This window comes from Ambystoma mexicanum, chromosome 2q, assembly GCF_040938575.1.
Source record: "Ambystoma mexicanum isolate Mex_15411 chromosome 2q, UKY_AmexF1_1, whole genome shotgun sequence".
NCBI lineage: Eukaryota > Metazoa > Chordata > Amphibia > Caudata > Ambystomatidae > Ambystoma > Ambystoma mexicanum.
This window is the reverse complement of record NC_090924.1, coordinates 195277475-195295190: the sequence shown is the minus strand read 5'-3', so window position 1 is coordinate 195295190 and position 17716 is coordinate 195277475. Positions and strand designations below refer to the sequence as shown.

The 17716-nt window shown below is 44.5% G+C and overlaps 1 protein-coding gene across 2 annotated transcripts in view; it reads left to right on the top strand.

The window, feature by feature from the left end:
• Positions 1-17716, top strand: part of ABCC1 (ATP binding cassette subfamily C member 1 (ABCC1 blood group)) — a 2255476-nt gene that overhangs the window by 668092 nt on the left and 1569668 nt on the right. For both annotated transcript variants that reach the window (XM_069647115.1, XM_069647114.1), the window contains exon 11: positions 736-828. In XM_069647115.1, the coding sequence (XP_069503216.1) occupies positions 736-828 (93 nt within the window). The remainder of the gene's footprint in view (positions 1-735; positions 829-17716) is intronic.

Sequence of the window (17716 nt, the reverse complement as noted above, 5' to 3'; positions counted from 1 at the left end):
CTGCCTGCTTGCTGGTTTTTTTTTCCATGTCCAAAACGGGTGAAACATGTTAGCAAAGTGAAGGACCTGGCCTACATACTAGCGAAGCGCAGGATAGCGCTACATTGGAAAACGCACAAAGGCCCAGAAGCACGGAGGTGGTGGTGGTGGGGTGATCTTCAGAAATGGTCACTCGCAGAGACCTCTTTTTGGCAGCAAGCAGCTCGTCAGGGGCACTGGGTGCAAAGCGTGGACTTAGACTCATAGAAGACATTGCTTCAAGAACTGTTTGCCTCCGAATATGCTACGATCCAGGCGGAAGAACCAATCTCGCCACCCTCATTAGAGGTATAATGATGGATAGGAATACTGTGTTAGGACTAATAGTGACTGGTGACGAGATGCAGCGTGATTGGCATGGGCTTGTGGGTGGGTGGGACGAGTTGGGCGGCAACGAGAGATAGTGATGCAGACTCAACATTTATTCAGTGTTATGGTAGATACATGTGAATGTCTAAATTGTGCAACATTTTTATAAAACATATATTCTTTAAAAAAAAGCAATGAATACTTCATACAACATTTATCTAAACAAAGGAGCATAATTGCCTGCATCTTGTGACATGGGGATCTTTTTCATTGTTTCTACCTCAATGTAAACAGCCATTCATTGAACAGTTGATTTATTTTACTGCAGTTGTAATATAAGCATTAAAAATAAAAAGGATAAGTGCATTAACACAATTTTTCTTTCAGAACTTGGGTCCTTCTGTGCTAGCTGGTGTGGCAGTAATGATTCTTCTGGTTCCTGTGAATGCTGTTTTAGCTGTGAAAACTAAGAAATATCAGGTAAGAATGCTTTTCTGTCTAAAACAAATCCAGGTATCTCTATCCATCTTCAATTGTAAAATACTCTTGTTTGGTCATTAAAGGATTTGATCAACATATCGAGCACTGGCTGCGTTTAGGGGCCAACTCACACGCCTACGACCAACAAAGCTGAAGGTGCATTATTGCAAGCAAAAAGATATTCCTACGAACATGGGAATAGATCAGGAAATCTTTTGTCACTACCATAAAATCCAAGCTGCCCGTTTATATTCCTGAGATTAGAAGGGAGGATGGAGCAGAAATATGTAATTAAAAGGGAGAAGTTTGCATCCTTCTACTGCCAAGTATATAGTGCAATGTCTCTTAACCTAAAGGACTAAGAGCAGTACATTGAGGAAGTTAATGTTCCAGGTATAAGTGACACAAAAAGCTTGGCTGGATGAACCAATAAAGGTGTACAAAACTATTAAAGCAATCTCCCAACTAAAACCCAGAAAGAGTCGTACATGGGCTACCTTGCCCCTCTGTTAACTAAGCACTTCAACTCCTTTATGAAACGGGGAGACCTGTCACAAACAATGAAAACATCACATATTACTAGAATACCTAAACCAGGTAAAAACCCCAACAAATGCTCATCCTACAAACTAGTTTCCTGAATGTTGATGCCAAAACATACACCGGAATACTTGCTGATAGAGTGGAACCCATATTACTACAGGTGATTAGTTTAGACCAATTGGGCTCCATTCTAAATATATCTGCTTCGACAACATCAAAAAGCTCCTACACATAGCAGATAAATCTGCCTGCTCGAAGCTTCCAACTGCCTTTCTGTCACTCTATGCAGAGAATTTGGACTGGAAATACCTGGAATTAATATTGAGAACATTTGGCTTTGGTGAGACTTTCTAAAATGATCTTATTAAATAACCAGGGCCCAATACAAGGATCATAGTTAATGGTTCTTTGATAGACCCCATACAAATAGACCAAGAAACCAAGCAGGGCTATCCGGTTACTCCCCTTCTCTTCACCCTGGTGATGGAGCTTTTTGCTGCAAAGATCATATCAAATGAGAGGATTAAGCGTGAAAGAAACTCGTGAACCATGCATGTTTACATATGTAATACAATGATGAACTTGCCTAAATCATTGGAAGATGTGAGCAAAGAGATTAGGAAATTTGCTAAGGTCACGGGATTCAGAATCATTTAGACCAAATCCCAAGTACTAAATATCTCTATCCCTCCCATATTGGGGACGAGCTATCACAAAGATACCAGTACATGTGGTCGTGTAAATCTATGAAATATTTTGTTGTTTAACTTAACAATGAACCTATCTGTGCTATATAGAGCTAATTACCCGAAACTGTTAGCCAGCATAAGAGCCGACTTGTATAAATGGTGGAATTATCACTCATTGCTGGGACGTATAGTCCTAAATAAAATTAATGTCCTGCCACACCTCCTCTGTGTTTCCAGACTTTACCAATTTAAATACCTGATGGACCCCTTCATCACATGCAATCTAAATTGTTTAACATTGTCTGGGAAGGCACAAAACTTTGAGTAAATAGAAAATTTTAATCAACCCTAAATATAAGTGGTTTGGGTTTCCCTGATCTCACAAAATACTACATGCCTTCCAGCTTAGACTCATAATGGAATGTATGAACTTCAACGTTTTTGACGTGTTTTCTTATGAGCACGCATTAGCTGGGCCTCTGATACAGACTCCACCCTGAAATAAGCAAAGGGAAAAGTGTGTAGTCTTTATCCCTCAATATTAGGGGTTGGTCGGTGTTGGGGAAAACGGCCAATAAGTATGGCTTTCTACTTTTCGCTCCCCACATTCCACGATTCTACAAAACCCACACCAGGGCTTCCAGAAAGGTCATTCACAACCTGAAAACAGGGAGGCTGGTAAATAGGTTTAAGAAATGTTTCAGGGGGACAGGACGATTGTCATTTGAAGCATGCTAAAAAAGTCTTTGGGATGAGAGAAGAAGAAAGGTTCGAGTATCGGCAAATTAGACACTGGTTACTACACCGTACTATATAGTAACACCCTTTTCATCTTGCCAGGACTTACTTGCTGCCTTCATATTTGGACAGTGACACTTTCAAGCTCTGCTGGCTTCAGTGTTCCATGGCATTTCAATCCGCTGCTGCCTTCCTGCTCCTCCGGCTGTGGCCAAGCCCCCTCCCTCCACCTGTGTTCCAGGCTGATTTAAAAAGTGCCCTTGGACGAAGTCCGCCCATGTCCCTCTGCTGTCCGCAGATGGTAGCAGACCTCTGTATTTCCTCATGATGCTGTCCTCTCTTCATTGTCTGCTGCCTTGCCGCTCTGTTCCATCCCCAGTCGGCCACTTCTGCATCCCATCTGGACTTCGGCCCATATGAACACCCCCTTCCCTACCTTTACCAGGTTTTCCTTCTCCACTAAGATCTTGGCATTTCTATACTCCCGTTTATGCGAATTATTACTTGCTTCTTTTTCGTACTTTATACTTTTGCCTTCTATGCCCTGCCACAGTTCTTCTCCACATTACAATCACATTTCCTCTAAACCCCCCTTTACTCTGAACACTATTTTATATATCACTTTATTTTTGTATACACTAGTTTATTGGTATTTCACTAAAAAGACGGTACATCGCTTTCATGGCCTTCTCATGTAACAAACAACAAGGCTACAGAGTCTCATATATCTCTTCCCACCAGTTTCGTTCACCTCGATCTGCTCATGCATTCCTCAATATGTCCCATATTCTCAGAAATGTATAGGGCAACCGCAGGAATTATAAATGTGTTACTCCACCAGCATAAAGACATCAGTGTCGGAGTGCTATTTAGCATGGAGTTTCATCAATCCCACATAACATAGCAATGTAATGGTTAACTATAAAGATTACCCAGGCATATAGCGCATGGAGTCTTGATTCTATTAAGGACACGGAGGCAAGCATTATGCATTTACTTTAATGCTTGCCATCCAGCATCTTTTAAAACTTAAGTAAAAATGTTTTTTATTTTTTAAAATGTAGTTCAACAAACTTTCAAACACTTTCCCAGCAAACATTTCTTCTTAGTAAAACTAAACACGAAACTGTCCTACAATAAGACTTTTTCCCATGAGTCCTTTCCTGTCTTAGTAGTTTCTTTTGCAAGTTTCAACCAATGAGGACCTCCAGGGTTTCCCATGTCATATCCTGCCTGGACCCCTTCCTCTTCTTTTTGATCAGTCCAGTCCAAAGTCAAACTAAACCATATGGCTTTAACAAAAGCCCTGGATCAGGTAAACAAACGTCCTCATGATGCTGTAACGTGCCGAGCATTTACGCTAACTCCTGTGACTACCATCACCACGCCGTAGCCCCGGCTCATGTAAACTCGGTGTCTTCTGGTCATCCCCTGCAATGGGGAGCGTACCATTAGGGTGGGAAAAATAAGCTTGCAATATGTCAGCTCCTACTGACCAGAGACCCACCGCCCGTTGCGTATTTAATAGGGCGGGATAATGCTTGCCTCTGTGTTTTTAATAGGATCAAGACTCCCTGCGCTATACGCATGGGTAATCTTCATTCTATATCAAGACCAGAGGCTCACATTATGCTTGTTCAAAGCTTCTTACTACTGTTGCTGCTAATTCCGATACAGACTTAAAATAAAAGGATTGGAATATGGAGTCGCTCGACCAATCGGCGGATTTGAGAATCTCCTGCGATGACTCACTGTAAAAGCCATAGATTCCATTGTCCTCCCCCCACCCCCGGACACAGAATGCGCCAAAAAACACTGAGGGGTTTGTACGTGCTAGTGCCAGTATCTCTCACCCATCTGGCAATGGTTGCCACTGCTACTGCTTGGAATGGTTTCCTATGCGCAATCAGCAGCTGCGATACGCCTAGCAGCCTAACTTGTGCTGAAACTCTCTCATAGACTTTAATGCCGGTCAAGTGGCACAGCAAGTAGAGCGCTCGCTTTGACATCTGTGCAGAGCCTGCTAACGCAGGTTCGAATCCCGGCGGGGCCAAACTCAGCCTTTCATCCTTCCGAGGTCCATAAATGAGCACCACACACCGTGGGTAATAATAAGCAGTGCTCAGATACCTGAGGGTTCATAGCGCTATATAAATGCCAAATTATTATTATTATTATGCACTGTGCCACACATAGCTTTGCATTATCTGTGAAATATGGGTACGAGATAAGAGTTCCCTTTTAGTCTGTCTGCCGATTCTAAATGCCACACCGTACGGGTAGAAGATTTTCCTGTCCACTTCTAGAACTTTAATGTCAGATACACTCCTGCATGAAACTAGGCATAGCAACATAGCCAGTTTACTTGACAGCTGCTTGCCAGATAACAGGTCATTGTCTGTTCAACACCTTGTTAACATCCCACAGTGTGGTGTATTTAGGGGCTCGGAGGCTTAACTATCTTTTCCCCTTTAAGAAGCCTGATTACAGCTGGATGCTCCCCTGCAGGGGCGCCGTCCACCAGGTTGTGGCCGGCCGATATGGCGGGCCTATACACTACAATGGTGAGTAACGCCTTACCCCCCTGCAAGAGTGATGCTAAGAAATTCAACACTTGAACTAAAGGAGCTGAAACGGGATGAATACCCTGCTTCCAGCACTAGGCTACCCATCGCTGCCATGCAGCGCCATATCTCCTACGAGTGGACGGAGCCCAGGATTCTCTGATGGAGAGCAGCCTGTTCCGAAATCCCCAGCATATTCCACGGTTGCCTGAAACTCTGCATGCCAGCAGCCAGAGGGTCTGCGTCTGAATCAGAGGATGAGGTCACTCTTCTGGATCGGATAGCAGGTCCGCCTGCAAATGGTATCCTCCTCGGAAAATCCGTGGAAAGTTCCATCAGTACTGGAACCCACGCTTGTGACTGCCATTACGGCGCTATTACTGCCGCTTCCCCTTTCTCTTTGCAAATCTTTGCTAGAGTTTTGGCTATCATGATAAATGGAGGAAATGCTTAGTGTTTCGGTCCGGTCCAATCTTGGAGAAATGCATCTGTGCCCTGAAGTATCTGGGCAGTTGCACATTCAGGCAAGATTTGATGAGATCCATATGGAGAGTACCCCATAGTTCCTTGGTCTTCTGGAACCTCTCCTTGTGCAGTCTTCAATTGCTGAAGTCTCTCAGGTAGCGCAAATTCCAATCACCCACTATGTTCTGTACTCCTGGTAAGTATTCCGCCATGATGGAGACTTGGTTGCTCAGGCAGTAATGCCAAAAGTATTTTAATACCTCTGTTAACATCCAGTATGTGGTTCCTCCCAGGTGATGTAGCGGACTGCCGATATGTTGTTCATCCAAGGTAGCATGCAACAATTTGCTCCGTCTTTAGTTCGCACCTTTACCGCAAGGGAGGCTGCGAGCAACTCCAGGCAACCATCTTCTGCCCGTCTTCAGTTGGCCGCACCTTGCTTCCCAACCTGACCTGCTCGCGTCTGACTCTATGGTAAGGTCTGGAGTGTTGCCAAAAATGGCTCGGCCGTTCCATGCCTCCATGTTGGGGAGCCACCACTACAGTTCTGCTTTTGCTTCTTCCTCTAGGGGAATGAGTTGGTGGTAACGCAGACCCCTTGCATGTGTCTGATCTTTAACCACTGCAGTGCCCTGTAGTGCAAGGAGCCCGGTAAGATCGCCTGAAATGAGGATGCCAGCAGACCCACTACTTTGGCTAGAATCTGAAGCGATATAACCTGCTTTTGTAGGACTCCCCTCAACTCTCTCTTAATAGCTCTGAGTTTGGGTGCTGGAAGCTCCTGCGTCACCTTGACCTGATCTACTGCGAACCCTAGGAACTCTGTGTGCTGGGGGCGAGGTCTGTCTTCTCCTGGTTTAGCGGAACCCTAGAGAGAAGGGGAGGGTACTCGCCCATTGCACTTGCTCTAGCAGGTGAGCTATGTCCTGGCCTAGGAAGAGAATGCCGTCTAAGTACACTATCATTCTCAAGCCTCTCGCCCGTATCGCTGCACCTACCAGTTTCATGACCTTGGTAAAGGCCCAGGGAGCTGAAGACAGTCCGAAAGGTGGATATCTGAATTGCCAGGCATGTCTCTTCCAGAGCAATCTCAAGAAGGGGTGGTGTTCTTCTGAAACCGGCACGGTGAGATAGGTGTCCTTGAGATCCAGCCTCACTAGCCAGTCTCCTTCCCTGAGCATGTCTCTGAGAAGATGGACGCCTTCCAACTAGTGATATACAAGCCAGCTGTTGAGGCTCTTCAGATGTATTACTGTCCTCACTTTCCCTTTCCTGTGTACTGGGAACATAGTGCTGTAAAACTCGTCCTGTCGGGGAAGCCCTCTCAATGGCACCTTTCAGTCTGAGTTGTTCTAGCTCTGATTCTAAAAGCTGTGCCTCTGCTTGGGAGGCTTGTATAGGCTGCGGCCACTGCGCCTGGTCTGGGGAACCGACAAACTCTAGCTTGAACCCTGCTACTGTCTGCAAGACCCAGGCATTGCTTGATAGCCTGCACCAATTCTCTAAATGCTGGCTTTTCATCCCCCCAACCCCCTCCACCCACACAGGAGGGTATACATGTAGGATTGTGCTCACCTGTTCCTGCACCTTGTTGCCAGTAGAAACCTCTACAGCCTCTGAATCCTTTTCTGCAGGATGGCAAGAACGGGTCTTGCTGCCTCATTTCCCAGTATTAGGCTCTAGACCCTTGAGGTCATCTCTGCACTTGAAAGCGACGGCTGCTCGACCTCTGTAGCGACTGGCCCCTGCAAAGACCCAACTAGGGAAAATCTTCCTTACAGAGGATTGCACTTTCTCAAGCACTGTAAATGTTCCTACAAACTTGTTCATCTTTTTTGTAAATGTTTCTCCAAATAGAAGGCCTTGTGCCGTCTCGCCTGCCTCGTAGGTGGCCAAGTCTCCTTGTTTGTTGTCAAATTGTGAGCGGCATACTCCTTCCTTTCCGAAGATAAAGTGCAATTTGTGCTCCCCAACATACAGACTGCTTTGTGCCCAGTTTGTGAGCGTCTGCATCGACAGGCTTTTCCGTTTCTTTAACCTTCTCTGCAAGGTCCATAATTCTGGCAATGGGGCTTGCTAGATCTAATAGCTTGCCTTGGCACCCTTTCCAGGTTCTATCCATGCCTTGAAGGACATCCTTGATCGTTTTGGTGATAAAACAGAGCATTCTTGGGTCTAGCTCGGGTGTCTCTGCTACCTTACCCGGTAGCTCGGGTATGGGATGCTCAGCTTTCATCCATTATCTTGCCTCTTTATGCAGTGGCCTACTCAACCGCAGGGCCATATAAGCAGTAACTTCCGGGGGCAGGCAACCACTCTGAGGACCTTGGGTATCGAATGGCCTCCGGATAGAACATCTCTGAGGTCTCCCCTTCCTGTTTTTTCTTAGCTTTTATTTTGCGGGACCTGCTAATGGCGACTTGACTGCATCCAGGGTCTGCATCGTCCCCTATATTTTGCACCATGGGGCTAGGGATAAGAGGCTGGGCTTTGCCAGTTTCAATAGGAAAGCTTCCTTAAGCTTCTGGAATGCATCAGCTACCTATTGTGCCTCCTCTCTTATCCTCATATCTAAGGCCTTCCTCTTCCAGGCCGCATTACTCCCCTGATCAACCCTTTCTTGCAGGTGTGTATATGGGATGGACCTTCCTTGGCAGTCTCATCCCCTTTCACTTTGCACCTCTTCTGCCAGTTCTGGACCTTATTAGCAATGAGGGCTTCCAGCGTCACCAGCCTGTCCTGGAGTCGTTTAACTCCTTGGGAGATTGCCTGCACTAGCAAGTTCCGCAGGATCGTCTTAAAGCTGAGGGTCAAGTCTGAGTCCTCCTCAGAGGTGGAACTCCACCTCTTCTGAGGCTTCAAAGTCCATCATGGAGTCTTCCATAATATATTCAGGCACAGTGTCTTCCACGTTTTCCTGGAGAGACGCAAGGCAGCGTCTCCGAGTGAGCGGTATTGCCCATCAACCCGGCTTGCGGCCCCTGCCCAGTAAATGCACGTGCCAAGCTTGCCAGTGAGCAGCGCGGCACTGAAGAGCCACACGAAATGCTAATGTAATCGCATGAGAGCAGTATTTGCGCTGCAAGACTGTTATGTCAAATAAAGAATCAATACGCGCTGGCGTGTTCAGTGACTGAAAGCAATAAGTAGTAGCTCTGCGCTGTCGGGCCAATTCTAACCTATGAATGAGCAATCAAGCTACTTAAAGGAATGGTTTGGTCAAAATGTTTTGTCCCTACGTGTCGGCCATGTGTTTTCAAGCCTAAGTCGCTCGATTTTAGAAACATTTTCTATGGACCTTACCTGAGTTTTCGTCCATTAAACGCACGCGAAAACAGGCACCAGGGCACTGCCATTTTGTGATAATCCTATCACTTGCCCCATCGCCCTGGCTGACCTGCTTATGCGGCACTAAATCATATCCCCCTCCTCTGAGCCTGTCATCAGCAGACGCGTACCGCCCATTTCACAATGCCAAAGCACGTCTCGTGTGAACAATCGCTGTGCTTCAGCTAATGACGTATCGCCATGGAAATGGCAAGACGCCTCTTTCCTCAATAAGTATAAACAGACCTTTTCACAACACACAGCAGCAGATTTTCGATTCCATTCCTCTGTGTTACTTTGAGTATTCTGTGACTTGTTTCTGTGCTCTGGTCACCTACCTTTCTGCTTGTAGCCCGTGTGAACACCTGTACCATCGCTATAAATTATTTTAGTTTGTTTACCAGACAATGGCTACTATAATGCCCTACATGTACGAGCCCGATTTATACCGAGGAGGAACTACTGGAAAGGGAAACACGCGAAAACGATGGGGCTTCGGACTGCAGTTGGCAGGACGAATCAACGGATGAAGACACTGGACCTAGTCGCATGGACGTTGTTTCCACCTGGTGCACATGCAATCGGTGCGAGCTAATGCCAACCGAGGAGGAGAACTGCTGCTGCTGTGAAAACTCGGGAATGCGTGGCCTACATTTCGGAAGGCGAGCCACGGCCGCAATGCATCAACGAGCTGCCAGACTTCAGGGCAGCCCGCCTCACATGGTCTGTGTTGAGGATAATGATGATGCTTATGCACGAACTTCGCGCAACTGTTCGTCCTCGTAATCCGAGTAACGAGTAAGTATAATCTGCTTGTGATGCTACTACTATTTCATGGTCGTCTCCTATATCCAAAATTACATCTACTTATCATTGTAACGCATGAAAGTCGTTCAATAGTGTGCAGTGTCTAGATAGCATTTGTCCGAGCAGAATGCCATTAGTTACAAGAATTGTCATTGACAACGTTTAATCAACTTATCTTGGTCATTTAAAAACAGTTTGTATCATTATTTTTCACAGGTGGTACTGGCTGGTGGCCTATCGTTCCTTTACATGGTGGCTTCACTGGAGGTTTGGACACCGCGTTCGAAGAGTAATATCCGCCTGTGCCATTCGTGCCATAAGAGAAACTTTCCCGAGTGACAGCGGTCAGTACTGGGGATTTTCCCTCGCTGTGCTACAACCTGACCTGTACAATATGTAAAGTTTTGTATTTTTGTGCCGTCAAAAAAAGAAACAAAATAAAACACCACATATACTTTAACAGTTGTTTCGATTTTTTTTAAATGAATCAAGTATGTCTCCATTCAGCTGTCTTCCTGTGCCTTAACTGCACGCCCCAGGCCCATCCATCCCACCCCCCTCTATCAAAGGCGGTTTGCGCCAGTGGATACGTGCTGCCATGGGGGGGCTGTCAGGGGCGTGAACGGCCAAGGTGCCAAACCGCATGTACACTTCAAAAGATATCCCACGCCAAGGGCCCATCGCTCACATGGCCTCCTCAGACTCTGTGTCTCCGGCCATGACCTCCCCCCCCCCCCCCCCCAACACGCTGGCCGGCCCCTGGTAAACCACATAATACCACACACCCCTGTTTGTAATGCTTTATAAAACACTTGATATGTCTCATGAGAACATTTTTGTGCTTTGCAAGTCAACTCCTGAGCATGCTACCTGAGAACCACTGAGATCTATGCTAATCTGCTCGTCGTCGTGCAATCCGTGAACTTCTGTGACCGCTTCGAGCAAACTCGTCAGTGTGCTATCTGTGGCCATCTACCTGTTCTCCTGCAACATACTGCTCGGCTTGCTGAATCCAACTGTTTGTTGGTCAAGGTAAGGCCATATATCCTAGTCATATTTAGCTGATTTTTAAATTTCTATTTGCGAGTAGAGTACTCAATAGTGCTATGTTCATTGGTCTCATTGATATTGACGAGTTTCCATTGTTATGCTATCAATAGATCTATTTATTTTCATCTGTCTCAATTGTCATCGAATTGCATCCTTCTGGGGTCCAGTCTATAATGTAAGCATGCTTCCTTCTTGTGCAAGACAGAACATCCAAGGGACGAGTCACATGTTCAGAGTTTAGTCACATCATTTATACATTTCTGCAATTTATGCAAATGCAAAGCCGCACATGATAAACTGGTATAGTTCCTGCGACGAAAACAAACCTTGCATTGAGCATTGTATGGTTCATTTACTTTTGTATCCCATTTTTATTCATCAAGATTGTATAACAATGTCGATATTTACTTTTCAGAATGTTCAACAATGCCTGCCTGTTCGATTAGCGGTTGCCCTTCGAAGACCCATGCTAAATCTGAAGGCACTACAATGCATGTATTCCCGAAAACTGTTGATCGAATAAGAGAATGGGTCAGACATTGCGGATATCCACTGGATGAGCTGGAAAGTAGAGTCCAACAAGTCTTAGAGGACAAGAGGGGTGATCGATACCGCATCTGCAGCTGGCACTTTTCCTCGAACATGTACACAACATCTTGGGTAACAAAGAAGAATAAACGGCGAACGACACGAAAATTGCTCACGAACGCTATTCCCACTCTATTCGTCCACATTCCGCCACTGGTGAGTCAAGTGTCCGGATTTAGCTTTAGGCCTTGCTGTAGTGTGTAGGTAGCCGAATGGATTAATTGATATTTTAGGTGTTGTGTCCCTTGTAATACTTTCGACATTGATATGAGTGTATAGCTTTTTGAATAATGACATTTATCAATATATTCTTTTTCGATTTCATTACCCACAAACGAAATCTATATATGGGCACAGGGAACTGTGCTATATTGCGCATTTTCAATAGCATTACTCTCGTATTCTGTCTCCTTACATGGCAATTTTTAATAGTGGCATTTCATTATCAATCAATAATTTACCTTTACAATTGCTTGACTATCCCTTGAATCTGAAGCAAGAACATTCTACATCCGTGATGTGCTCGCAGTTATCAGCCACTTCTAGCGCGTATCAGGTAATCTTACTTGGCTATTCCGCTACAGACTTGTTTTATGCATGTCAAGTCATATTTTTATTGTATTGTGTAATTATTTTACCGAATGTTTGGTTAGTGCTTTCCAATTGATATACACCTTAGTTATCGTCCACTGGTGCTTGTTTTCAGTTATGATTAGTGTTATCCATAGTAATGCAAGTAATGTCTTTCAGGGAGATGCTGAAGTGTCCACCACATTGACAGCATCCCTAGATGTTCTTCAGCAGCACGAGGTATGGATACTGACAGCTCTATCGAACTAGATCATCAGAGCTGTAATACTTGTTGTTTGATTGTTCTACACAATGTTTCATTCGTGGTTAGCCATTGCTATGTACCTGTGCGGTCGACCCCAAGTGTGTCTTATGTTTTCAATATTGTAATCCTTACTAATGCAAGTACTACCTTTCAGGCAGTTGATGGAGCGTCAACCCCTGCATTTGATGCAGAGCCTGACATTCAAGTAATTCCAGGGGAAGTGGAAGCGGGACCTTGCGTATACGAATTGGCGCAACAGCTTTCGGAAGTGCGCACTACATTTACAACATCCCTACATATTCTTCGGCAGCACGAGGTATGGATACTGACAGCTCCATCGAGCGTCATCATATAACGTGATTCCATTTGCTATACTTTCTTCCCTATTAACGCAAGTACTGTGTTTCAGGGAGACGACGGAGCTTCCACTACAATAACAACATCCCATTTAGATGATGCAGATTTAAATAAATCTGAGAAATAAGTCGATGAAATCTGATCATATTTAGATATTCCTTGATTCTTTTAGACAATGCATCATTTGTGGTTATCTCTTTATATGTACCTGTGCCGTCGACCCCAAGTGTGTTATGTTTCCAATATTGAAAACTATACTTATGCAAGTACTGTGTTCCACAGAGTTACTGATGCCTCCTCTCCAATACAACCATTCATGGCAGTCCATGCAGAGCCAGAGGTATGGATACTGACAGTTCGATCGAACTAGATCGGAGCTCGAATACTTGTGGTTTGATTGTTCTACAGAATGTTTAATTCGTATTTAGCTATTGAGATGCACCTGTGTGTTCGTCCACACGTGTGTTTTATGTTTTCAATATTGTGACATAGTAATGAAAGTAGTATGTTTCAGGGAGTCGATGGAGCGCCATTCCGTGCTGTCTATGCGGATCCAGAAAATATAGTCGTTGCAGCGCAAGAGGAAGGGAAGACATGCAGAAACGAATCGGAGCAACAGCGTGCAGAAGTTGAAGTTCGAGTCAAGAAAGTTTCAAAGAAAAGAAAAAAAATAAGGTTAGTTACAAACAGTTCATAATTTTAGGAATTGTTTTGTGTTGGGGACTATATTGTTTTTTTCCTGTCAATTGTACTATACTTTATATTGTGTTTAAAATGAACATCCCTTTTCCAATCTGTCCTCTAGTTACCCGTGGGTGTACGAACTATACATACACAGTGAAGCAAATGTTGCTTGCCAGACCATTTACACTATGGAGGAACTATTAATTCAGATGCGGCGTGTTGAGACTCGGGATGCTAATGTCCAATGGCCAGAACATGAATTGAATGTGTCCGGAGTAAAGTTGTATTGGACCATTGCTACAGTTAGACTGCACCACCAAAAGAAGATGATACTGAAAGTATTTAAAATGGCTCTGAAGTAGTCGCAGATCAATTCACACAATCTACACCCGCCAAAAAGCTGTCGACAATGTTGTGTTCTCCCATCAATGCTGAAGTAAGAGATGTTGACATGACAGAGAATGAACCAGCAGCAGCACCCAACGACGCATCAGAACTTGATATCAGCGATATTTCTTTTGAATTTCTTGATATGTCCTCAACGGCACAGTCAAACAACTTTCACGCCGGATGACAGTCTAATGAAAGAGGGCAAATACATAGTGTTCGACAGTTGTTTGATGGATATTATAAGTATGCTGAAATGTGGGCATTCAGTTGGAGGGGAAGTATGTGGGGAGCCATTGATTCATGTGACTCGTCAAAAACAAGGCAGTAACATCAAAATACATGCCGCCTGTAGATTTAATCATGCGTTCTCATGGTCTGCACAACCAATGCTGGGGAAGCTGCCAGCAGGCAATCTGCTGTGTGCAGCTGCCTCAGTTTTTAGTGGGTCCAGTTTTAGAAAGTTAGTCTTTCTTTCAGTTTGTGGGACTCCATTTCATTTCTAAAACGCAGTACTACAAATACCAACATGATTATCTGTTTCCGGCCATTAGTGATGCTTGGAAAATTGAACAATTGTCTCTAGCAAGTACATTCGAAGGGAAACGATTCAGGCTAGCAGGCGATGGACAGTGCGACAGCCCTGGATTTTCTGCCAACTACTGCACCTACCACTTTCAGGACATGGATAGTAAGAAAACTGAGTTTGGTGGTCGTGCAGGTGTCCCAATGTAAATCCTCAGTGGCCATGGAGAAACTAGGATTTATAAAATCATTGCAATATCTACAATTAAGGGGAATGCACATCGACCTCATAGCCACAGACAGACACGTTTCAATTGCCAAGACAATGGGAGAGCAGTTCCCACATATTAAACATCAATTTGACGTATGGCATCTTGCTAAATCAATCAATAAGAAAATCTCGGCTGCAGGGAAAAAAAGAGTATTTCACAGAGGTCCCAGTCTATCAGCAACCATCTTTCGTGGAGCTCCAAAACTTGTGAAGGGTCAGTGGAAATCCTACTTGAAAAATGGCCGTCACTGATGCACCACTGTACCAACGATCACCGCTGGACAGAAAACCTACATTTCCACCAATGTGAACATGGCCCTTTGTCCACAGAGGAGGCACGGAAGAAGAAGTGGTTGATTGCATCTTCACCTACACACAAAGCCATTGAGAAGATTGTTTTCGATCAAACTCTATCAAGAGATTTGAGGGGACTGACAGAATTCTGTCACACAGGAGAATTGGAGGTGTTCCACAATATGTGCCTAAAGTACAGGCCAAAGCGATTGCATTTCAGCTTACAGGGCATGAAACATAGGGCATGAAACATAGGACTCTACTAGCGGTCTTGGCCCATAACGAGAATGTGGGCCGTGAACAGTCTAGGACTACGGGACATGTAGGGATGCCTCGCTACACTACGACCTTTGGAAAAAGAAGTAAGAAATGGGTGGTGAAACCAGTATGATGAAGTGGAGTTCGACTTTGTTAAAGGCCTTATTGTTAGTATGCTAGAGAAGCACAGATATGGAATTTTGAGCGTTTCTGTGCAGAGCACTGATGCATTGACACCAAACATTGCCACTGTGCCATGTCCACCCAAAGCAGAGCTCATTGAGAAGTTCAAATCCCGGTTTAAATAAATCATTGTAATCTGATTGTGTTTTTGAAAATAATGTTATTGTACAGTGTGCATACAAAGTATGCTAACCCTAAACCCTCCATTCACCATCCTGTGTGGCAAACATGGGTGTCATCTTTGACTTCTCTCTCTATTCACCTCATATCGCTGACCTTGTGAATATGTGTATGTATATATTTTAGTTTTGCAATCTCATGTAAATGCTGCGCACTGTTAACCGAGGGGAGGCTTGCGTATTGCAAATAATAAAACAAATATAATAAATCTCACTTGCAACTCAACTCCTCGGGTACTTTATACTTTCCCTGACCTTCCCCCAAAAAGTCAATGTCTCCATAGTTATGGTTCTCTAGGGTTGCAAAGCTCGCGGACAATGAGGACAAAATTGGGGGCCTTGGAACGCGCCAAGCGAGGCGTTGCAGATGGGAGAGAAGCCAGTTCGCATTTGCACATTGAGGCCTAGTAAAAACATGGAGTCGAAAATTCAAGTTCTCACAGATGGCTTTACACGGGATGTTGCAAAGTAACGATGTACGCTCATGCAGAGTGAAGGTCAGCAACTTTGATTTTATGCTCGCGGGCGGAAGAGGCCCGCGAATCGCACTGGCAGTATAAGGTTCTATTGTTTTTTGACCTTGAGAGACAGGGACCATGCCGAAAGGACTTCATTTGAAGGAGGTGGGCAATAACGTAAGGGACGATGAGGCTGAAAATTCTGAAACTAGACCAAGTTTCATGTTAGTTCAGTATATGAAAAATCGTTGGCACGAACGAACACAGTGGGATTTACGGACTGCATTACGCAGAGATACAATGGAAATGGCAAATATAATATAAGTAACTCTTTAGATGCTTTTATACCTGAATGAATTAATTAATGGCAAGTAAAACATTTGTGGGATCGTCTTTCTACCGGGCACATGGGCATGCATGTGCCCATTCGACACGCATGTAGACAGTCGTTTCTCAGTGGTTCAATGGTAAAAAAAACCCATTAGTTTGTGTGTTTCCCTCGATTTATTTCGTTAGTTTTCGCATTGCTTTTAGAGCCGAACATACTCCATTGCACTATCCTCGCAAGCAAAAGGTTTCAGCTCGCCTGTAATAAATAAAATGAATGATTTATCTGGTGAGACTAATTTCAATTTTTGTTTTCTAAACAGGTATATCCTACCATATTGCCACTGCCACCTATTCCTGACCCCGGCAGAGGGCTTCTTCAACCGCCAACTGCAGCTTCTTGTAAACAACTGCACTACATTGACCATTTTATGGGACGATCGCCAAGGAGCCATATGCCCTTACGCTGCACTAGCGGCTAGAAGCAACATATCAACCTTTATGGTGGCCTAGTTGATGGAACAGCCATGTGGTTCACCGTGCGTCCAAAGTGCTTCTTTTAACGAAAACCAACACCCTGTGTACCATAAAGGAACAGCGCGTGACTCACGATAAACTTTTGCGGATCGAGAGAAAAGAAAAAAAATTCCATTCCGATTTAATATTCCAATTGCTGAATATTCTCTAAACATTTGATGTCAAATAAATGTAGTTTCCCAAATGTACCGTATTGCTGTTTGATTTTAAAGTACAGTTTCATTTTCCGAATTGTGGCACGCTGTGTTGCGAGTTGATCTGTGTTGGTTTCCGGGTTCTGTGTGAAGTCGCGTAGAAGAAGGCGGGGAATAAGAATGTTTTGATAATTTCAGGCTCAGGGGCGGGGGATATGATTTTGTGCCGCAAACGCAGGTCAGCCAGGGTGATGGGGCAAGTGATAGGATTATCACAAAATGGCAGCGCCCTGGTACCTGTTTTCGCGTGCGTTTAATGGACGAAAACTCGGGTAAGGTCCATAGGACATTTTTCTAAAATCGAGCGACTTTGGCTTGAAAACACATGGCCGACACGTAGGGACAATGAAACATTTTGACTGAACCATTCCTTTAATAAGCCGTTATAATGCTAGTAAAGCTTATAATGAACCCCACACAGTCTAAAACACTGAAATTAGGGAGCAATTGAACTTATCTGCTAGACAAGAGCAAAACGAAGAGGAAGCGGTCGGGGCCGTGGCTTGGCAGCCATGGAATAGGCTGCTCTTCTCGTGGGCTCCTGCGGATCCGAGACTGATTCTGACGTGCATGAAGAATCATGAGGATGGAAATAATGCATGACTTGCAGCTGTCTTCTATGGAGCGA